The sequence below is a fragment of the Phoca vitulina genome, unplaced genomic scaffold (assembly GCF_004348235.1).
Source record: "Phoca vitulina isolate PV1807 unplaced genomic scaffold, GSC_HSeal_1.0 scaffold13, whole genome shotgun sequence".
Taxonomy (NCBI): Eukaryota; Metazoa; Chordata; class Mammalia; order Carnivora; family Phocidae; genus Phoca; species Phoca vitulina.
This window is the reverse complement of record NW_022589716.1, coordinates 31,764,895-31,788,829: the sequence shown is the minus strand read 5'-3', so window position 1 is coordinate 31,788,829 and position 23,935 is coordinate 31,764,895. Positions and strand designations below refer to the sequence as shown.

Genomic DNA, 23,935 nt, shown 5'->3' with positions numbered 1-23,935 from the left:
ATTATATGTTGCTTGGAGGATTTTTCAGAATGGAGGTCACATTTGAATGTGGTTGAGAAAGACTGGATTTGACTTCATTGGAAGGAACAGGATCTGAAGAAGGGCAATGCAGGTGGAGACGTGCATATGAGGAATGGAAAAAGTGCAGAGATCTCATTGATAGTGCAGTCTGACTTAAATGAAGGATACATGAAGGAGAGAAAGAGAAGATATGGCCCAGGACACAGGTTGAATTAAATTAATTGGAGAACTTTCAATATTTGTTGAAGGAAATTGAATTTGAATGCTTGATTAGACAGTTTGAACTTCATAGGAAATGGGATCTGTGGAGGTCTTGACACAGAGTAATGACAAAATCCTCTGTGCTTGATGAAGATTTGCTTTGATAGGAGTCTGTGTCAATAAGCTATGTCTTCGGAAAGATATAGGGGACGCCTCGAAATAGGGAGAACACATAGGAGGCTACTACAAAAGTCTAGAGGAGAGGTAATGGGGGATTGACCTGGCGGATAACCCTGGAACTGGGAAGGAATGGATAAATACATCCTGAGATGAAATACAGCTCAAAGGTTTTAAATATTCAGATTATCTGTGACACAATAACAGTGGGTATCTGCTACCCAATAATATTAAAATAGCACTGGCTGTGTGTCAAGTATGCTAGTCCTTGAACAAACAACACTGAAATTATGCCTGTCTAGGTCAAGTGTGCCTGAGCAAACATCGTGTGTTCAGTATACACCATGGATTTTTTTAAAGAGTAAAAAAAGTGCCTGAAACCAAATGATATACTGTGATTAAAATGCATATTTTTAAAAGTAGATTCTAACAATATACAATAAAATTCTAAGTGTTTGGGGATATTGGATTACCCTTAAGTAGTTTTGGGGGCTTATTTTGGGAGGTCAATCATTTATTAATTTATTTAAAAAATATTTATTGAGTGCTTACTATGTGTCAGACATTCTACTATGCATAAGAGATGCAGCCACATACATAAGTGGAAATATTTTTACCTGCATAGAGCTTGTATTCCACTAGATGTAGACAGAAAATGGAAAAGTAATCAACAAATGTATAAGTTAATTCCAGATAGTAATAAGTGCATTAAAGACAGTAAAAAAGGTTGATAAGAGTGACTGGGACCAGTAGTGGGACCAGGTGCTGGCTACCTCCATAAGTTTCTTTTATTCTTTTTTTTTTTTTTCTTCTTCTTTTGATAGGTTTCTAAGAGATCATTCCATTGAGGTGACTAATTGGAGATGGGCACAATGGAAAGAGCCAGGCATAGAGAGATTTGAAGAGTGCTCCAGGCAACTGAACAAGAAGAGAAGAAGCCTGGAGCAGAGAACAATCTTGATATTTCTGGGAGCGTAAGAAAGAATTATGGCTCTAGTTCAGTGAGCAAAGGGGAGTTTAGTATAAGTTGAGATGAAAAAGGCTGAAAAAAAGTCAGATTGACTAGTTTCTTGCTAGCCATAAGGAGGTTGATTGGAAGTCTCAGGGAAGTTTTAAATAGGAGAAGAAAAACTCTATCAAAAATGCCCATGTTGGGGCACCTGGGTGGCTCAGTCGTTAAGCGTCTGCCTTCGGCTCAGGTCATGATCCCAGGGTCCTGGGATCGAGCCCCGCATCGGACTCCCTGCTCGGCGGGAAGCCTGCTTCTCCCTCTCCCACTCCCCCTGCTTGTGTTCCCTCTCCCGCTGTGTCTCTCTGTCAAATAAATAAATAAAATCTTTAAAATAAAAAAAAAAAAAATGCCCATGTTATTTTCAATTACTGGTTAAGCTATTTATGGTACCCTTAAAATAAAAATATTACCTGATGTTATCACCTCCAGAGAAAAGTTGACCCTCTCCTTCAAAGACTTGGAGTTGAAAGCACTATGTCCTACATTCCCATCTACTAAGGGCCAACATTCCCTATAGAATGCCTGATCTGCATACCAATCATTTCCTTCTAGCGTTGACAAAACAGAAAATTTTGTTCTACATTGTTATCAGTCCTAAAAACCATTTCATTTAGGGTCTAAGAATCAATTACTTTGGAGGAAGATTTTATAACCATATAAACACCTTTATCAGTAGGCATTGCATAAAAATGGTGTTTTCAGCATTTCTAAATTGGGCCATCTCTATTAGAAATTGCAAAGATGTCACTTGGCTTAAAAATATAGCCCGGTGTTCCATTCCTAAAGGTGCTATTATGCTAACAATAAATCTGAACAAGACCGTAGGCAGAGTGTGGGTTGTGATGTACTCAATATTCATCACACTCTGACCCAAAGGAATATCCATTATGTGCTTCTGGGATCCTTGAGCAAAGCAGGTTTATTACACCTGCCAATTTTCATGGATTTGCTGTGTGATACATCGTCTTCTTTGAAGAAATCTTGGTCACAGTACATATTTCCATTCTTGCGGCTTTCTCTCTCAGGTAGTTCATTTACTCTGGTTCTCAATTCAATAGAAGGTTATGCTTGAAACAGAGTAAAATTCAAGCAATCACAAATACTTTTCAGTGTCTCCTTATCATAGTCCTCTGATTGTGAGTGTTCAGATGGAGGTAGATTTTCTTCCAGATTCAATTTCAGGCTACTCCATTCGCAAAACGGCAAGCTATGTAAAAATACTGACACACAGGTGTTTTTTTTTTTTTCTTTATTGGGATAAGCCCTAAAAACAACTTTATTCAAATTTAAAAAATCAGTTACTTTGGGAGAAGTTTTGATAATAATATAAGCACATTTGTCAGTAGATACTGCATGTATATGGTGGCAGGAAAGACATAATTCCTAGTCTCCATTTATTTCTCAAGAGTAATTAATACAGAGGAAGAAACCAGCTCATTAGACCCTGATGACATAATACAATAGTTAGAATGCCTAAAGGAAGCCTTTAATACTACTCTGCCAATAAATATACTAGCTCCATGTTCACTTCCTTGAATTATTCAGTTTCTCTCTGAAACAAAAATGAGTCTCGCAGTGAATAACCAGTATTTCTTCAGGACTGACCAAATAGGTTTTCAAGTCCATAATTGTATAAGATATGTACAGAGTGCTCAGCCATAACAAAATAAATACAAATGGCACACAGATAAGCCAATTACATTTATGAACCAAGTGGAATGTTTAGAAAAACTATCATTTAAATGATAATATTTTGTTAAAATAACAAAGTTAAAAATAGAAGTTCTTAAGATGATATGAATTTTGCATGCCATGGAAATAAAATTCCTTATAACTAGTGAGGGTTGTTATTTCTTATTATGTTCTATAATATAATACCAGCCATCAACCTTCATTGGCACTATTCTTAAGGACTGCCAAGCATGTATTAGGCATTGGGTTTAAAATTACACTGTCTCTAAACCCAGATGACCCAAAACAGACACAGCACACGATTCAGCTGATTATTACTTTTATCCTATTATTTAACGTTTAAAAATTTTTTACAATTGTCACATTTTTAAACGTGAAAACTTGAATTTTGCAATTTGCCTATAATTTATCAAATTTTACAAAAATTCATAGTAAAGTGAAAGATCTAAAGAAACTTGGGTTTCTCACACTTGTGATATTCTATCATCAACAGAATCTGATCCTACATGGTTTTTGGCTTCTTCATCACACCCACTATAGATTTGCTTTAGCTACTTTGTTTAATATGTATCTTAAGAACAAAATATTTCTTTGTGAAAACTTCCTGTGCATTGTCTAAAAGAAAATTAGAGTTTTCCTCCATTTATCAATGTGGTCTCCAAATTATCCCATTAATATTTACGTTTTTCCTACCCTAAAGACATGCACATGCCTCAGTAATTTGGGGGCTAAAAATCAAACTTCTGAGTCTATACTAAACCTGTTGATGCTTTTTTTCCTTTCAGGAAAAACTGTGTCTTTTTGTCATTCTTTTATTTGTTCTGTTCCTCATTCCCAGCAGTGAGTAGGCATTTATCCCAGGTGGAATTCCATGTTCAGCCTAACCTTAGCATCTTCAGTGATTTACATCAAAAACAAGTTTTCTAACCTGTACTAGAAAAGATTCTTTCTGTCACGAGGGACAGAATCTCAGTGTAAATTAGCCTTAAGTGAGAAAGGGACATCTTATTGGCTTATCTTACTTAAAGTTCCAAAGGTAGAATAAAAAAACTGTGCTTTTCTTCCCTTGGATTGTCCTGCTTCTGTGTTAATTTCATTTTTAGGTGGACTGTCCCTTTACAGTGGCCATGGGTACATCCTTCCACTAACTAGAACAACACAAATGAAATGCCTGTCATTTTATTTTAGCAAAAATCTAGAGATTTGCTAGATAAAATACATAAGTAGATTGAAGGTTGAAAAAAGCAGCAGATGTCCTCTTCGAACAGTTCCATGTTATGTACTTGCTACTATGTTGTTCACATAGCAACTTGCACTTAATTGCATATATTGACTTACTTGCTTGTTTCCCCTTTTAGACTATAGGGTGAAGGGGGCAGGGACCAGAGCCCTCTTGTTGTTGAAAGGCAACATCTAGCTCAGTGCCTGGAACATATGAGCTACTAACACACGTCTGTTGAATTGAATGAAACTGCTTTCTTTAGTTTCTTCGATAAGTATTTCTAGACCATCTGCTAGGTGATGAAGAAATAGTAGAGAATATAGCAGACAGAAATCACTGTCCTCATAGAGTTTCCATTCAAATGGTTTGAAACTTTTAAATATTACTAAATATTACTAGAAACCCTATGACAATAACATAACACATATTTATTGGGATAGACTAGACCAGTTGTTTCTCAGAGGAAATGATATGACCAAATTTTTTCTATTTGATGATAATCCAAATAGGGCCAACAACACTGAATCTCATTCATTCATTCATTCATTCAACAAATGTTTATTGAATCCCTGCCAAGTGCCAGGAAGATATAGTCCCTGCCCCCTGGAACATAAGGTCTAGTGAGGAAGAAACATACTGCCTTGGTTTCCTATGGCTCCTATAAAAATTACAACATGGTGGCCTGAAACAACACACTTATTTTCTCACAATTCTGGAGGTCAGGGGTCCAAAATGGGTTTCACACGGCAGAAACCATGGTATCCACAGGGCCACACTCCTTCCAAATGTGCAAGGGGTGAATCCTTTGGTTCCCTTGCCTTTTCTAGCTTCTAGAGTTTCATTCCTCTCATTCATTGGCTGATAGTTCCCTCCTCCATACGTAAGGTCAACAGCATAGTACCTTCAAATCTTTTTCTGCTGTTTTCATATTGCCTTCTGCTCTGTGTCCAATCCCCTCTGCATTTTTCTTATAAGGGCACTTGTGATTTCCCACACGGATTTTTCAGAATAATCTACCCATTTCAAGATCTTTTTAAATTAATCATATCCTCAAAATCCATTTTGTTATTTATTTATTTATTTTTAAAGATTTTATTTATTTATTTGACAGAGAGAGAAAGGGGGAGAGAGAGAGAGAGAGAGAGCACGAGCAAGGGGAGGGGCAGAGGGAGAAGCAGGTTCCCTGCTCAGCAAGGAACCTGATGTGGAACTTGATCCCAGGACCCTGGGATCATGACCTGAGCCGAAGGCAGACGCTTAACCAACTGAGCCACCCAGGCGCCCTCCATTTTGTTATTTAATGTAAAATTCAATTCCAGATACTAGAACCTAGATATTCTTAAGGGCCATTATTTAGTGTATCTCACACATTAATGAAATAATTTAAAAGTATATGATTAGCAGTTAGTATCTTAATGAAATGGGCCTTTGTTTTCTCACAATATTGAAAAAATACTAAGATAGAACAATAGAACTTTTAAACACTCAAAATTTAAAAAATGTTCCAGAATCATAATATATGCCTAGATGGACTATGATTTATAGTAAAGGCTCAAGGGCTTACGTCTATAATAAAGGTGGTAGAAGAAGTTGTAAACTTAATGAAAACAAACAAAAAGAAAACAGGTGAAGAGTTTGGGGGCAAAATTTTGTTTTAATTTAGAATCTAGGGGGTGCCTGGTTGGCTCAGTTGGTTAAGCGACTGACTCTTGGTTTCAGCTCAGGTCATGATCTCAGGTTTGTGAGATGGGGCCCCACATCTGGCTCTGTGCTCAATGCAGAGTCTGCTTGTCCCTCTCCCTTTGCTCCTTCCCCCTACTTTCTCTTGCTCTCTCTCAAATAAATAAATAAATAAAATCTTAAAAAATATTAGAGTCTGGGAAGATTCAAAATATCAAAATTTTCAAAAGATTATACCTGTGAAAATAGGAAGGAAAAAGCAGATAACTGTAAAAGATTGGTTAACCTTTCAGAATTAATAAAAAGTAGGTTTTGGGAAAGCAAAGAAGATATTATATATATGCATAGAAATAGCACTTCGTCATCGGATAATCTAATTTTCCAAACTACCATAGTATTTGCAAGTAGGGAGACACACCATGAGGTCTCTAAAAAAACAAAAACAAAAACAAAAATAAAAAACAACAACAAAAAAACCCAAACAAATTTAAAGCAGTGTTCTGTTGTGTGTATCATTATCAACATCCTTACCTCTGGAGCATTGTTTAGCTCAATTTTATTTAAATAGCTATGTCTTAAAAAAAAAAAAAAGATCCAATCTGCTCTTTCACAGGGATATTGTGCACCAAGGACATATTATTATTTTTCCCTTTAGACTAAAGCAAAAGGACATGTTGAATTACATCCAATTTGGATAAATAAAGTTAATAGAAGAATTGGAAGATTTCTCAGATCTGATATGCATTCTGAGACTAATAATTTATTTTAACTTAACACAAAAGGTCTTTTAGAGATACTAGGCTGATTCAATATACATATTTAAAGAGCAAAATGTTAATGCTAAATTTTGACAGGAAGCTGAAATGTAAAGTTGGAAGAGAATTTCTTATTTATACACGTATAATTTGGGGGCATCTTGATGATTCTGCTCTGCCCTTTTTTAATCTATTACCAAAAAAGAGACATTATTATTTACCTCTGAATCTTAGTTACAGAGAGTTAGAAGTGACATGAATCAAAATAATGTTATCACTTTGAATAAATATGATTGTAGCACTTCTAAACACTGGATTCTCTAGTGTTAAAAATACCTTTATTTATATGGTTTTCTGATGCTAATAGTTGATTTCTACATATTTTAGCATTCTCATAGGTTTCAAGATTAGTACATCTTTCCATTTCTTGGAATTGCTATCAAATATGTGTCTCTTATAATTGCTGCTTTTCTGGCTTATAAATTACTATGTTGGTTTCTGTGTTCTCCCAATATGTTACTGTTTTTTGTTTTTGTTTTTGTTTTGTTTTGTTTACAAATATATGAACTTCAAAAGTATCCATTATCACACAATTGGTGGGAAGCAGCATGATATGGTAGAAGGGCTACTCTGACAGGGAGATAATCTAGCTAATGTCCAGACTCTGTGAGAACTCAAATAGGTAAACTTGACAATTAAGAATAGAACTCTACAATCTTAACAGACCATGGCTGATGATTTAGAAAAAATGGCCACTATTATTTCCTTTTTTATTTCCATGCCCCTTTACATTATAGTTTTGCAGTTTTTCTATCAAGAGATGAAGATATTTCCAAACCTCTTGAATCTGGACTGGTCTTGTGACTTAGAATGGTTAAAAGGATATAGCAAAAATGACACTGGGCCAGTTGCAAGTCTCAGCATCATGGTATTTTGCATGCTCCTGATTTCTCTTGGCACTCTGAGCAGTCACTATGTGAAAGAACCCAGGGCCATAGAGGATGAGAGATCACTTGAACCAAGGCCGAGGCAGCCCACTTGTCTCAGATAAGAATGTCCTCGACCAGCGTAGTCCCAGAAGACCCAGGAGCTGACCACAGATGTTATTCATCCAAGCCAAAACTAAAAGAACAGCCCGAGTGAGTCTACCCTGAATTGCCAACTTTCAGACTTGTCAACTAAATACATGGTTATTTCTTGCTTTAATCTACTTAGATTTGGGATGGTTTGTTACACAGCAAAAGCTAACTGACACACCAATATTAATAGATCTAGGTTGAGTAAAAGAACATGTATCATTGAAATGGAAAGAACAATTTCAAAGGTTACTTCTAGTTTTGATATAACATTCTATATCACTTTTTCTTCTATTTCAATATAGCTTTTTTTATACCAAATTTTAAATTTGAGAGAAAATAGGTATTTCAACCTTAATTTGTAAAGACTTAACTATACAGGAAATAAAAAATAACTATTCTTCATTGTTTATTGATGCAAAAATCATTTAATTGCATCCTTTTACAATAAAAATTTCATATTTGACCATTTATAATTGAAACATTAGTTCTGTTTAAAAATAGAGCTTGATGCATTTTTTAAGGATTCTATATTAGCCATAGAAATTACCTTAAAATTTTTGTTTATCACTTAATAATTCAAATAACATAAGTGTTACGCATTTGAAAATTGCTTCACATATTGAAAAAAATAAAATGCCAATAGATTATCAATCAAAACTCATAAATAGAACACTTTACCTGCACAAGTATTTATGAGTGGCAGCAGAATTACCAGTTTCCATAGCAACCTCATTTCCACTTTCTAAGGTCAAAATTTCTCCCATACAATCAGCAGGAAAAAAAATGTCTATCTTCCAGTCAGTATCTCAAGAGTCTGAAAGAAACAAAATTGTCATGAAATGACAAAAATACAAACATGAATACTTAAAAATGTATACGAATTTTTGTTATTCAAAATAAAGCAACCTAAATGTCTACCTTTTATGTATATATATATTTTGCAAAGTTTCCATAATTTCAATTCATATTTCCATAATTTCAGTTCATACCTTAGATACACATGTCATTTGCTATGAGATTTGATGTAGTAGATAATGGGGTGGAATGCAATTCAATTGAATATATTATATAGATTAAAACTTTCAGTAATATAATTTTGAGTTAAATGCTTTTGATGCGTTAATGAGGATTAAAAACATATTAAACCAACTCCTGTAATTCTGTTGCTGCTCTTATTTTTTATTCTATGCCATTAGAAATAGGATAAAATATTACTCCATCTTATATGTATTAACAGTGATTTTATAAATTTCATGGACTCTTCTAAGTTTTTTTATTACTATTTTTGAGAATATATTCATTAAGAAACACGATCTTTCCTAATGTTAGTACAACTAAAACTAATATTGTACTACAAAATTTGTGCAAGAAATGAATTTCTGAAAGTGTTATCTTTCAAATATGAGACATGTGTTTCCTGTGGTGTTACATCATAATTTTCTCTAATTTTTTTGACAGTTAAGCTATCTGATGATAAATGAAATTAAGATGAAGTGTTTTGTGTTCTTCACTTCAAAAGAGAAATCTAATAAGGAGACTCTTAAAACTCATGACCTCAAAAAAATATAGAGAGAATAAGTTCAGAATACACTCAACTAGGTTACATTTGATAAAATGATATATATATCAAATGATAGGACCCTTTGGGAATTTTTAACTTACACATATATATTTCTTGTAACTTCAAATACTTTTGGAAATATGTGGACTTTATATGTGATGCTAGCAGATAATGAAATTTTGAACATTTCCTGATATAGTTTTAAATTTTAAAACTCTTTTCTTTCTGTTGCTAATTACTTCAACTAAAGTAAAAAACTGACTATATTCAACTTAAAGTTTTTACAAAATCTAAGTTAAATGCTTTCAAATTTAATCAAGGAATAAAAATCCAAGGTAAAATAATTAATATTCTGTCCTGCCATCTTATGAGAGACACAGACATTTAACAAAAGAACAAAATCAAACACAGATATATACATTGGTGAATGTTTATGCGTGGTAAATATGGTAATGTTTTGAACTAAAAAATGAAATCTATGAGATCTATGGGCTGGGGTTCAAATAGCATTTTTGAGCTGAAGCTTGAAGGACAGGTAGCTCTTAGCCAGGCAAAGAGTGGGTGTACATGGTATGGGGGGGTGTAGGTCTGAGGGATTAAGATGGGTAAGGATGAGGAATGAGACTAGCAGTCTAAGCAAAAGGGAAAAAATAGGACATGGTCCTGAGGCAGGACTAAGTTTGCATTTTCAAAGACCTGAAAAAGAACCAGTTCATGACATCAGAAGGACAATGGCATGAGACAAGGTTGAAAAAGGAGAAAGAAGCTCAAATATGCAGGGCCTATAGGCCATGTTAACAAGTATGGATATCATACTTTCAAATTATAATTGAGGATTTTAAGCAGGACAGATGCAATTTAAATTACATCTTACAAACATCACTCTGTTTGCTGTGGTGGAGAATGGAAGGGGTGGACTGAAATGTGGACTTACACAGATAAATGATGAGGTTACTTTTGCAGTCTAAGAAAGGGATAATGATGGTTTTGACTAGAGTAGTGGAATCTAAGATAAAGATAATGTGATCTCTGAATAGTCTTCCTTCCTGAAATCTCTTGTCCTCTCCATACATGTGAATATTACACGCAAAATTATCTTTCTAAAACAAAGATTTGGTTCAATTATGCCAGCATTCTGAAACCTTTGCTCATTCTCTACTGCATAACCATCTAAAGTTTTTGGAATGGTATTCAAGGTCTTATACAATGAATTTCTATCTGTTCTTTTCCAGCCAGATTACTCAGCAAATACTTCCAGTATAGGCACAAGGATCTACTCTCTATTTACTCTGCATATGTATCATACATTGTCTCCGTATGGATGCTCTTTGACTTGCATAGAATTCCCCATTGGAGCATACATCTCTCTTAAAAACCATGTAATGGTAACATGACCATACATCACTATTTTTCCCTGACAGTTTCTGTTTATCGAAATGTCAAAGCACAGGGGCGCCTGGGTGGCTCAGTCGTTAGGCATCTGCCTTCAGCTCAGGTCATGATCCCAGGGTCCTGGGATCGAGCCCCGCATTGGGCTCCTTGCTCTATGGGAAGCCTGCTTCTCCCTCTCCCGCTCCCCCTGCTTGTGTTCCCTCTCTCGCTGTCTCTCTCTGTTAAATAAATAAATAAAATCTTTGAAATGTCAAAGCACAAATAGTAACAGTACCCTTTTCCTCTTCCAAAAAAGTCCTAATTTACAAGATAAATTATATGACCAACTTATTTGATGGATATTCATTATTTTTCCAACCCAGCAATTCCTTCCCCTTCTTTTGATAAAAGCTCTGTGACCTTCTTTTGAGGAACCACTTCCCTAAACACCATCAGTCCATATAATTGGAGTGGGATTGCCTCCACCTTCTAGCTTCCAGGATGAGGATGTAACCAGGGCCTTGTCAATCAGAAATCCATTTAACTCACTGTAGTGTTTTATAAAAGGAGGGGCACATAAGCCAAACCAATGACAGTCAAAACCAGGACCTTTGTCAATATTATTAAGATGATTAAGTTGCTAATATAAAAATCTGTTGATCCAATGTAATATAATATTTCACTAGGGCTGTCTTAACCCAATTTTGTAAACATGGCTAAAAACTCTCAATTCCCCTTGGCAGACAGTTTACTAAGTCCTCACCCCAACTATTTCTCTTACAGGATCTAATACTCCTGGGTTAAATTGCACACAAACCCAATTTCCAGCAGTGTCCAGATACCTAACATTCAGGAACGGTTCCTTCTTCCTTGGGCTGCTATAATTATTCAAAATACCCAATGTCACAGAAGCCCACAAAATCTAGCTAACCTTACCCCACCTGATATCCATGAGCTGCTTCTTACTCTCCTAGCTTGCTTATATCCTGTCCCTGGGTACACTCCCCTTGCATGGCCCTTGTCTCATCTGGATCTGTAAGAAACAAGAGTTCTGCTTCATCTATCCCAGTTTTGTATATCTGAGTGTTATTGTGTTGTATTCTGCCATTCAAAAAACCTATAATCATACCTAATACCATGAAATTATGAAGCCATCAGCTATGCTTACACCCCTGGAATTTCCAGATGTGAACCAATAAAATGAAAATTTGCCTAATCCAGTTTGTGTTGTATGTTTATCTCTTGCAACCAAAATCATCTGAATAGTTCATACATTCTTCACCCTGAATTTATATGAAGTATTTCTCAAAGATGCCAGAGCGAACTGACTGATATATACCCTCTGAGACTTGTATTTATCAAAGGCTCCATTGTATTGCCAGAATTTTCATACCTTACCTTGAAGATAAACACCATATATAATACTTGCTCATAATACTTGGTGTGGTAGGTTTAATGTAGAGCTCATAGTTATTCCATAATATGTGCTTGGTTTGTATTTGGTAGGCAAACAATCTAGTATTACCAAGAAAAAGACTAAACTGGGAACCTAGAGACATTGCTTCTGCTGTTGTCTCTTACTCTTAACCAGCTGAGTAATGTTGGGTGATTCATTTATAATCACAATGACTGACATTTTCCTCTTATGAAAATGGAGGGGTTTGACCTAGAGATTACCTTTAGGTTTCTTCCAGCTCTAATATTCTAAAATTGTTTGATTCAACCCAGTGTATAATTTCATAGCAAATATTTCCCTTTACCATCTGAGTATTTACCAGCATCCTATAATGGGCAAAAGCCCAGGAGATATTTTATTTGGCAAAACTCTATAAAGATAGGTTAATAGTTATTATTTATACATCGGTTGTCATTTGTAAAAGTTCCATTTGTAAAAGTTTAAATTACATGAGGAAGGAGAGTACTCTGGCTCAATGAGAGCCATCCAGATGAGAAGAGTCTGGTTATTTACTCACAGACAAATGGCCTAGAAATATTCAGTAGGTAAAATTTATGCTGGTCATTGACACACAAAGTAGCCATAGGAATTATTTCTAGGTTCCTAGAATACTAAAGATTGCTTGAGGTAAATAAAGGAAGCCAATATATAAACTTAAAAGAATTTCCAGAAGCTCTAAAAAAGTTTCAAAAATGCATCACCAGGATTTTGTTTTAGGTGAGGATTTTAGGCCATGCAATCTTTTAAATATCATTTTGACCTGGAAAAGTGGGTGTCTTCGTTCATGACCCAATTGCTAAGATCACTATTGTATGTTTACTGAACAAACTTTGTCCTCTCTAGACCATGGTGTTTCTTTTTTCTCTCATGGAATTTCTCAATGCAAAAGTATTAATTTCAAACACTTCAACAAAAGAATATGCGTAGGTTCGGAATTCCTTTCTTGCAATTCCAAAATATATTTTTTTAAATCTCTGAAAATTAAAATATCCTTTTAAGTTGGATGGCAAAATTCAGTGGGTGGTAAAACCTGTCCTGAATTAATGTGAGGTTGTTCAATCTGTTTTATCCAACCTATTATAAGTATTTACATGTTTTGCTGCTAAACCAGAAATGTTGGTTGATAGAGCTGTTGCCCACTGGAGGTGTTGTCTAAATATATATGAAATTATACCACAATGTCTTTCTAAAGGCTAAAATAGGGATCAGCAAACTACAGAATGATGACAAAATTTGGTATCCTGTCTATTTTTGTAATAAAGTTTCCCTGGGACCCAACATGCCTGTTTATTTATGTACTGTGTATGGCTATTTTTGTGCTACAAAGGCAGAGTTGAATAGCTCTAGCATATGAGACCATATGGCCCTCAAGAAAATACTGATTATCTGACCCTTTACAGATTTAGTTTCTGGAAGTTCTTTTGCTCATCCCTATTCTAATATATTCTAAACTCTAAAATATATTTGGCTATAAAGCTTTCAGGTAAAGGATTGTGGCACTGTATTTCTTTAACCCTATGTATATACACTCAGCAAAAATAACATCTGTTTAGCAGAAAAAAATGGGTCCTGAATTTTGAAGTAGCTTCAGCCAGTGAGTGTCCTGCCTTAAATTGACCTCTGTACCATGTGTTGTTGACAAGCATCTGACCCCAGAAAACAGGTAAGAGAAGAATTCAGAAACAATTGCTGTGACTATGAGGTCACACCCAACATTAATTATTCTTAACCCAGACAACACTAACAGTTTCTTTGTATGGGTCAGAATAATTGCTTTTTTAATGTCCACAATAACCAAACTACGGAAAGAGCCAAGATGGCCATCAACAGACGAAGATGTGATACACACACACACACACACACACACACACACACACACACACACCATGGAATATTATGCAGCCATCAAAAAAACAAAATCTTGCCGTTTGCAATGATGTGGCTAGAACTAGAAGGTATTATGCTAAGCGAAATAAGTCAATCAGAGAAAGACAATTATCATATGATTTCACTGATATATGGAATTTGACAAACAAGGCAGAGGATCATAGGGGAAAGGAGGGGAAAATGAAACAAGACAAAACCAGAGAGAGAGACAAACCATAAAAGACTCTTAATCTCAGGAAGCAAACTGAGGGTTGCTGGAATGGAGGGGGGTGGGAGGGATGGGGTGGCTGGGTGATGGACACTGGGGAGGGTATGTGCTATGGTGAGCACTGTGAATTGTGCAAGACTGTTGAATCACAGACCTGTACCCCTGAAACAAATAATACATTATATGTTAATAAAAAAAAAAGAATAAATGTTTTTTTAGAATTGGAAAGCTATCACTCAATCTACTCCTTGGCTATAAAACCATTCATCAGTCTATGAATTGCATACAATTGCCAGTAAACAAGGAATTAATTGGGAAAGTCAAGTATTGGCTAAGCCTCAAGCAGCAAGGAAATTCTGGGGGGGCTGTTGTCATGTTCAACTGTGGTATTCAAGCAGATATGGAAGACCATGGGATTTATCAAAAGAGAAAAATTCTTTTTCTTTTAAAAAAGAGGTTTCCAACTTCTGTTTGTCCTGGGAACTAGGGACAGGAGTTTTAGAAAAAGGGGGGGCAAGGTGTGGAACCCCTGGGTGACTCTGTTAGTTAGGCATCTGACTCTTGGTTTCGACTCAGGTCATGATCTCATGGGTGTGGGATCAGGCCCTGCATCAGGCTCCGCACTCAGGGGAATCTGCTTAAAAGATTCTCTCCCTTTGCTCCCCACCCTTTAAAATAAATAAATAAATCTTTTTTTTTTTTTTTTTTTTTAATTCAGGGTAATGTACATGTGTAGCTCTGTAACAAGCCTTTGAAAAGGGCTCATACAGGATTCTAGTGGGTACTCCCCAACCATACGCACAAGCTTCAGAGAATGCTTAAGGTGACCTAATATATCACATTGAAGGACAGAGGAAAATATGGGAAGTTATTCTTGTCCAACTCTCAATCTGATGCTCTTTAATAATAGAAATATGTAGGTGATACCAGTCTGGGTGATGGAGAATTATGTTCATTAATATACACTCTTTATAGAAATCCCTAAGTGAATTACAAATTATAACTGTTCCTTACCTCTTCTGTACTATCTGAAATGATTTTCTCACTCTGATAGAAAAATCAAAACAAACTACTGCTACTACTGAATGGCTTGGTGATTGGAATGGCTCTAAATACAGGTAATAGAATGGCCCATGCAGGAATATTACTTAAAATATTGGCCAACTTCTCTCTCTAATTGGGTCTCGCTTATGTTGCTTTAGCATGAAAAACAAACCATTGTTGAAAGTGCATTAGTTCTAAGGGCTTTATTCTTCTTCTGCTTACAGCAACACTGCTTTGACATTAAAGAATTTTGTAGCAGAGATCAAGATCCATTTTCAGATCGTGTACTCGTCATCAGAACAAACGTGCTCAGCACTAATTGCCCTTTTGTTTTTAATTGACCAGTTAATTAACTGCATCAGATAAATTAAAAATCCCAAATCCATTTTCTTCAGGTACCTTCACTGTCGTATTTTAGTGTGATCAAATTCCACTGATGGACAGAAAAAAATATGCTTAACAATTTTTATAACAGATTTCCAACCTCAGCATTCATAGAGTTATTTACTATCAAACTAAATCAATAATAAATTAAAAACTGAAATATTTATGATCTGAAAAAAATCTGGCTTGGACTAGGAAATCCCAACTGCCATTAAGTCAGGCAAAGTAGCAAGATAAATGGTACCATCACATTCTTTGTTTTCAGAATATAATGCTATCACTTGTGATAATTGTTATGTCAGCTCTCAAAATAGGCAGTCATAATAGATGATGGACTAGTAGAAAGATAGAACACAACGTGTTTAATGCAATCACAGAAGTATTACTTCTTTTCTTAGAGGAGGCATGATTACATGTTAAGTTGTTAACAGCATGAAATAAATGCAAATATGTTTGTTATGAAAATAGAATCATTTGTACATTTTTGTTGTTGTTATCAGAGCAACCAAGCTGTAAAACTCAACTTAGTCTTTAATACAGTTGATCTCAGACGCCTTTTGCTTGAGGAGTCTCACTGAAACAGATTAGTGTGGAAAAACTGATTTTCTAACTGCTAAAAAATAATATTTTCAGTGGATTGCAGAATTTAAAGAAACTGTATAGATAAGATAGGCCAGCCCTTTGCTTGCATTGATGAGGACACCGAGGCCTAGAGCAGGTAAATGTTTATTCCAATTCAGTTCAGGACCTAGAATAGATTTGGGACTTACGGCACAACCCTGACAGCAGGTTCTCCTTACTAGTTATTCCTCTTGATCTGCGACACAGGGCATGCCACCCAAGTCTAAATAGCTTCAGCTTCTGTGGGTCCGTTTTCCCAAAAGTAAAATATGGGTAATTATACCAGAGAGGAATGCCCTCGGTGTTTACATTAATCAGAATAAGAGAATGAAGGATGGGTGATACTAGTTTGGAGGCTTTGTAATGTCCACTCTCCACTCCCAGAAGGGTGACAAGAAATATCTGTTCAGCCAAATCCAAGTTTATTAGACTTACTGCAGAAAAGGAGAATATAACGTGACACAGTCTTAGCACTACCTCAGAGGGGGAGGTTATGGATGATATAGATACAGGATTTTACGGCCTGAGCTGAGTGATTTTAAAGTTGTTCTTGCAAGACGAGAACCTGAGTAGGACTGGGCACAGCTTATGGAATAATAGCTTTAGACTGATGGGCACCATGAGGTGAGACTCTTGATTGTGTCTTGAAATGCAAGTTTTATACTGTAGACGCAAATATTTCCTGAAGCAAATAACTAAATGATTTTTTTGCTTTCAGTCTCATTTAACATAAGGATAGGGATATGCCAGTTTTATTCCCAGTATAATAGAATGAATGGACTGCTAACCAACCACAAAAACAGAAGTTGGGAAACTTTTTCTGTAAAGGATCAGATAGTAAATACTTTCAGTTTTGCAGATCATTTGGCCTTTGTCACCGCTACTTAAACTGGACAACTGTAGCATAAAAGCACCCATAGACAAGACAGTAACAAATGGAGTAGCTGTGTTCTAATAAAACTTTATTTACCAAAAAACAATCAAGGATAGAGTTTAGTCCAAGGTTGGAGTTTACCAATCCCTGGCTAAAGAATGACATGGAGAGTAGTTTCTAGTGGTTAAGTTCTCAGCCCAAGCCTACTGAATATTTGCTTAATCTCTGGAATGACAAAAGCTGAGAGGGATAGTAAACATATCAGATAACAAATTTCAGAAATATCTGGATTACAAAGAATGAAGCGTATGCATTTATTCCCATTATTTTTAATCCAGATATTTTTGAACTTTGCTACTGTATAAAATATACATATAATAATGACATATATGATTTGGTATAACATATATATATATATTTTAACATATATATAACATAACATATATATCATATATATATATTAAATAGCAAGGAGATAATTTTTCTTTTCACTTTTTTGCCTCTTGATCACAAATTAACCAAAAAATAATCAAAACAAGAATATTTATAGCAAGATCCTATTTTAAAACACTTAAGTGTGTGAAGTATTTATGTTTTGTTTTGGGGAAAGTATAAAATCTGGGGAACAGTATTAGAGCAGTAGGAAAAAAAAAACAAAAAAACCTTTTACTTCTTTCTATGCCTAAAAAAAGTAGTTAGAAGAATTTTTTTTAAAAAATTTCTGCTTTGCTACATTTTTCAAATTAAAGAAAAACAAAACAAAACAGATCAGTATAGGCCAGAATATTACCTAAATCTGATAAATCATATTTAATAAAAATATATATTAAGTCTTATATTTAGGTTTAAAAAAATGATCTACTTATTTAGAATTGGAGTGGGGTGGGGAAAAGTGACTTTATATCAATCAATGGTTAAAAAAGGACACAACACACACGTATGGGGTGATTCTAGGCCAACGTTTAATATTTGCCTATTTTTTACATAGTTGCCAAAAATCAGATATAACCAAGATTGCATTAATAAAAGCATAGTGGTCAAAACAAGGGAGGTGTTATTTCTGTCTTAACCTGCACTTATGTAACCACATAGGGGGGTTGTATTCTCTTCTAAATATCATGGTTTAAGAGGAATTTTGAGAAATCGAAACTCCCTCCTGGGGAGCAGCGCGAGGATGATGAAGTGCCTAGCAACTTATGAGAGGGTCAGTAGAAAGAAATGAGTGTGTTTAGCCTGGAGAAGAGAGGATTTAGCAGGCAGAGAAGAGCCATCTTCAAATATTTGAAGGGCTGTCTTGTGGAAGAAGGATTAGACTTATTATTTGTGTCTCAGGAGAGCAGAACTGTGACCAAAGGGTAGACATTTCAGGGCAGCAAATTTCAGCTTAGTATCAGCCCAGAGCATTTTAACAAGTAAAATTGTTTAGCCAGTGGTTAAGTGTACTGGCTTTAAAACCTAGACAGTCTGGGCTTCTATCTCACAACCTACAGATACTTAATAGCTTTGTGACTTTAGAGGAAATAAAATAGCCTCTCGGAGCCTAAGTTTCGTGATAATTATAATGGAAAAAGTACTATCTACCGCATGGGGTTTATATGAGTATTCCATGAAATTGTTCCTACAAAGAGTAAAAGTGAAACGTTTTCTCCTTGGGATACCAAGTTCTTTATGACTAGGGGTATATAAGAGTAGCTAGATGACACCTTTCCTGGATAATATAGAGGGCATTTTTGCATCAAGGAGAAGGTTAAACCAGATGGCCTCTTAAGCCCTTCTAAACTTGTAGCTTTTTAATTCTATATAAGAGCAGGAAGCCAGAAATCCTCTGGACCAGGTTCATTAGGTGGTGGTCCAAAAGCTAGATTTTTGTAGCAGAGTATTTACATACTGGGAAACCCATATAAAAATGAACATTTGGGTTTCTCTTTAAATATCTGAAGAGATACCACCTCACACCTGTCAGAATGGCTAAAATGAACAACTCAGAAAACACCAGGTGTTGGTGAGAATGTGGAGAAAGGGGAACCCTCTTACACTTGGGGGGGAATGCAAACTGGTACAGCCACTCTGGAAAACAGTATGGAGGTTCCTCAAAAAGTTAAAAATAGAGCTACCCTATAACCCAGCAACTGCACTATTAGGTATTTACCCAAAGGATACAAATGTAGTGATCCGAAGGGACACCTGCACCCCAATGTTTATAGCAGCAATGTCCACAATAGCCAAACTACAGAAAGAGCCCAGATGACCATCAACAGATGAATGGATAAAGAAGACATGGTGTATATATAAAGAATTTTTTAAAAATCTACAGACTGGGCATCACTGGGTCCACATTTCTACACAGTAACAATACAACAAAAATGCATTAACGACAACCAGTTTCAAGAGTGTTGGCCCTTTTCCACTGTTCGCCTGTGTCTGGGGGACCTCGACTATCTCAGACCCATACCATCTCACTCTTTCCTACCACCTGCCTGGTCTTTGCCATCTCTGCCTGACACCACCTGGGTGAGATAGCTAGAAGCAGAGTCCTTTTGGATTGTATGACAGCGCAGAAAAGCAGAAGGAAGAGGAGAAAGAATGAGATACCAGGGGGCTGGCTGAAAGGGAAGATCGCAGGAAGAAGAGTAATATGACTTTTTGAATACTGACCAGGTTCTATGCCAAGGATTGTATGTGCACTGTCGCATCTAATTTTCTCAGCAGTCCTACAAGATATGTACAATGACTGCTCTCACTGGGGACGAAAGCTGGGAGGGGTAAGGAATTGGACAAAGTGCAGCCAACTAATCAGTGGCAGAAAAGCCCCAAATCTGACCAGTATCTGTTTAGATCCTGAGCCTGTGTTTCCCACCACAATTTTATAGACTTTACAATTTTGCCCAAAGCTGGCTCTGGAAGATGCAGCTCAAATTTCTTAGCATTGAAAAAGAAAGATCCCTCCCTATTAGAGTTGCAAATGGATGATTCCTCCTTCGTTGTGAAGAATCTGAACTGTTATAAAGCTATATGGCACGGGCAAGGGTTCCCATCACGTGCTTTTCCGGCTTAAAAAAAAGTAGCATGCAGTCAAATACTATGCAAAACACAAGGTTGGATAGGGTGAGCAAATTCCTGCAGTATTTTTCACTGTCTCTGCTACTCATATCATAACATTTGAAGAGAAAGGTATGGTATATAGTGTTGCTCAGACTTCCAGGATCCTTGGATTCTGTTTTCTACAGTGCTTTTCCTAGGATGAATGCTCCAAAGAAGCACTTTGGGAAAACCTGATCCAGGAAAAAGAGCCCTGGACCAGAAATACAAAGGTCTCCAAGTCCCATCTCTGCCAATACCTAGTGATACAATCTGAGTAAGTCTTGCAACCTCTGTTCTTAGGTTGCTCACGGTAAATATTGGGGCAGTAATATCTGTCCTACCGACTGCTCCTAATTTTTGTAGGGATCAACTAAATAAAGGATTTGAGAGAGCTCTCTAAATTGGAAAAAGCTCAAGATATACATCAGGGATTAAATGACTAAAGTGTCTCTCTCCTGCATAGCTGATCAGGAAAATTGGCTGGATTCTAACCGCTTTCATGCCAATCAGTGATTTTCTGACCACACTTAATGGCATATCTTCTTTTTTTAATGCCTGGATGTGTGAATTTTTTGACCTACCTGGAAGAGAATTATTAAAAGAAAATCTATATAGTCATATTATCATGAATACATTAAAACTATGCAGTTGTAGGCTCTCTGCTGAGAAAGAACACACTTTCTTCCAAGGCTATCCATTAAGGGAGAAAGGGTGAAAAAAATAGTGAACACTCACAGCAGGATGTACACTGATTCCATTCTGTTCCTTTTGGCTAAGGTTCACGGTCCCCAGCCCCTGGACAATTGGACCTTTTGCCTTCTCTTCCATCAACCTGTCCCCTGATATGTGCTCCCACTGGCAGTCCTGACCTCATGGAAATAGGAGTCGCCTCAGGAGGAAAATGCAGTTGCCTGTCAACACTGTTGCTTTAAAAGTCTGGGAAATTCCTCTGCTATTGAGAGGCGAGAATTTTGAAAATAATAAACATAAAAAGGAGAAAAAGAAAAGAAATAACTCATTTGGGAACAGGGAATGCCATTATACCTCAGTCTCTTAAGGGCCCCATTCCTTGGCTTTTTGAAGTTACAGAAATGCGGATCAGTCTTTTTTGTTGAAGGTGTGTTATTCTCGTTAAATACATGGGCCCTGAAAGGAGAGACTGTGGAAAGAGGCATCGGGGACTGACCTCATTCCCAGCCCTTGGCACATTCTATCACCTTTGGAGATAGCATTTGCAGGCAAAATAAATGCACCTGTTGACCTGATCAGACACTTTCCCAAGGGGAGGGCATTAAGATATTGTCACAGTTTTCTCCCACTTCATGTCTGCTTCTTGTCCTCTTACTAACAAGACTTAACTGCCTTCTAATACTTAGAGCTCACGTTCATATAAATAGTACCCACTTTTATAAACTGATCTATAGTGTGAAAGGTGCTTTCTCAAATAAAATGTCTCTTTTTGATTTCTTAAATTACCAAGAAAAAGAAAGTAAGGCTCACAGAGATTAACTAACTTTCCTAGACCCACACAGGATAAAGTGTGCATACTCCTTTAAAAGCACTGTTTTATATTATGTACCCTATGGTCACTTGGGACAAAACTGAAAGCCTAATTTGCATCCAGATCTAGATAAGAGTCTTGTGAGCTATTAACAGTGGGGAGGGAGTTAAGAGAGGATGTGAAAACCACACTCAGTGCCTTCAGCAGAGCTTCCCCAAGGGTAGACTGGCCCAGCGAGGGGAAGGGGGGAGGGGTTGAACCAGGAGTCCAAAGGGCTCAGAGAGAGTCCACCACTGCCTATAATCAGTGACATAATTTCAGTGAGTTCAGCAACATTTTGGATCTCAGAATTCTAAACTGAGATGAGAGAGCAGGTAATTCAACAGAGACAAGTAGGAGGGAAACTTCCAAATAATGTAACACTACTTCAAGTATTATTAGGTCAAAAGCACATAGATGGTATGTACTTGAGCTGGACTTTGTACCCAGATCTTTTGATTTCAAGACAAGGGCCTTTTTCCTATTATATATAGGAAGCACAGGATTGTTGTCAGCTATCTGGATATATGTGTTTGGAATTACTCTGAAAAGAGTATTAATTAGTTTGTAACACAGGAGGCAGGTTGAAATGTGAAGGTAATTGGGGAAAAAGTCTAAGGAAGGAGGGGCTGTAGTGAGAATAAGAGCAAAGTGTTGCTCTCAAAGATGGCATTGATTCTGTCAGATCATCCATGTCTGAAGGGAAATTGGAAAAACAGTCATTGACTCAGCGGCTCTGTGGGCTCCTCAAGAGAAGGCAGTAGTAGGTAAGAGTCCGTGCTTTGTAGCCCCAAGCTGCTCATTCCAGTCCAAACTCTGTCTCTCACTAGGGGAGAGACTTGGTACATACAGGTTACTTAACTCTTCTGTGCCTTAGTTTCCTCCTCAGTAAAATGAGAATAATAATAATAGCTTCTTTCCAGGTTTGGGGTGAGGACACATTAATTCATATAAACTGCTTAAAAGAGCATCTCAGATGAAGTCAGGGCTCAACAAATAATAGTTGCTACTATTACTCTCATCATTATCATCATTATTAAGTACAAAAAAAAAACAAATTTAAAAGATCAGGTCATTTTCAAGGATGCTTCTGTCTTTGATTATGTTGGGCCATCTTTCCAGAATTCTCTAATTTTAGCATTCTGCCAAGATCCAATGACCTTTATTCCATGAAGATTTTTATTTTATCTTCATTTAGAGATGCTTTTGCTTTCCTTTCAACTTCTAACTGATTTATCTTTAATGAAGGAATGAATGAAGCATTTAAGGTGGTTCCGCTTTTTTATGATATATTTTGCACCATCTATTTTTCAGGGTTGTGTGTTTATGTGTGTGTTGTGTGTGTGTGTGTGTATGTCTGTGTCCTTGTACACAGGAGGGGTTAAGTTACATTAAATCACTGAGTGAATGGGTGATTTGTTGGTACTTACGAGCAACTTAAATGTATTTCAGGGTGTTATGGAAAAAAGCCGTTCAGAAGCAATAATAATTTTGAGAGTTACTGTTCTCTTTGTTATCTTGATAGAATTTAGCACAATCTCCTTGAAAGGTGATACACTAGGCCTTTTAAATAAGGTCTTTAAAATAATCTGGACTACCTGCCTTCAAGTGACTGAACAGTTGAGAATGAGAACATAAGTGAAGGAAGAATTCTTTTTGCACTAAAGTGACTCCAGGCAAGGGTGGCATCTCCCACCCACCTCTTCATATCTTTTTTTTTTACCTATGTGTCCGGTATGACATCAATGGGACAATTGATCTTTAGGCCCCAGAAAGGTGCATAACTTCCAGAAAAAGGCAACAACTTCAGATTCTGCATCTGGACCCCCAGTGGCTTAAACCTGCCTTTCCAAATATAAAATGGTACCCGGGTATAAGACATTTTTGGCTTACTGGTTACAAACAGATTTTAAAAGGATATGAGTTTGAAAATGTATTGATCATGTTACGAGATGTTATTCAAAGGTTTTAGAGTCAAAGAAATAGAAGCACAGCTGCATATTTCACAAGTTTCAGGCCCAATCTAGTTGTCAATTCCCAGAACACACTAGTTTTTCAGGGGACGTAAA

At 36.4% G+C, this 23,935-nt stretch overlaps 1 protein-coding gene across 1 annotated transcript in view; it reads right to left on the bottom strand.

Moving 5' to 3' along the window:
• Positions 1–23,935, bottom strand: part of CNTN6 (contactin 6) — a 292,595-nt gene that overhangs the window by 221,787 nt on the left and 46,873 nt on the right. The window contains 1 exon segment of the mRNA XM_032411799.1: positions 8,518–8,653. Within this exon segment, the coding sequence (XP_032267690.1) occupies positions 8,518–8,572 (55 nt within the window). The 5' untranslated portion in view covers positions 8,573–8,653.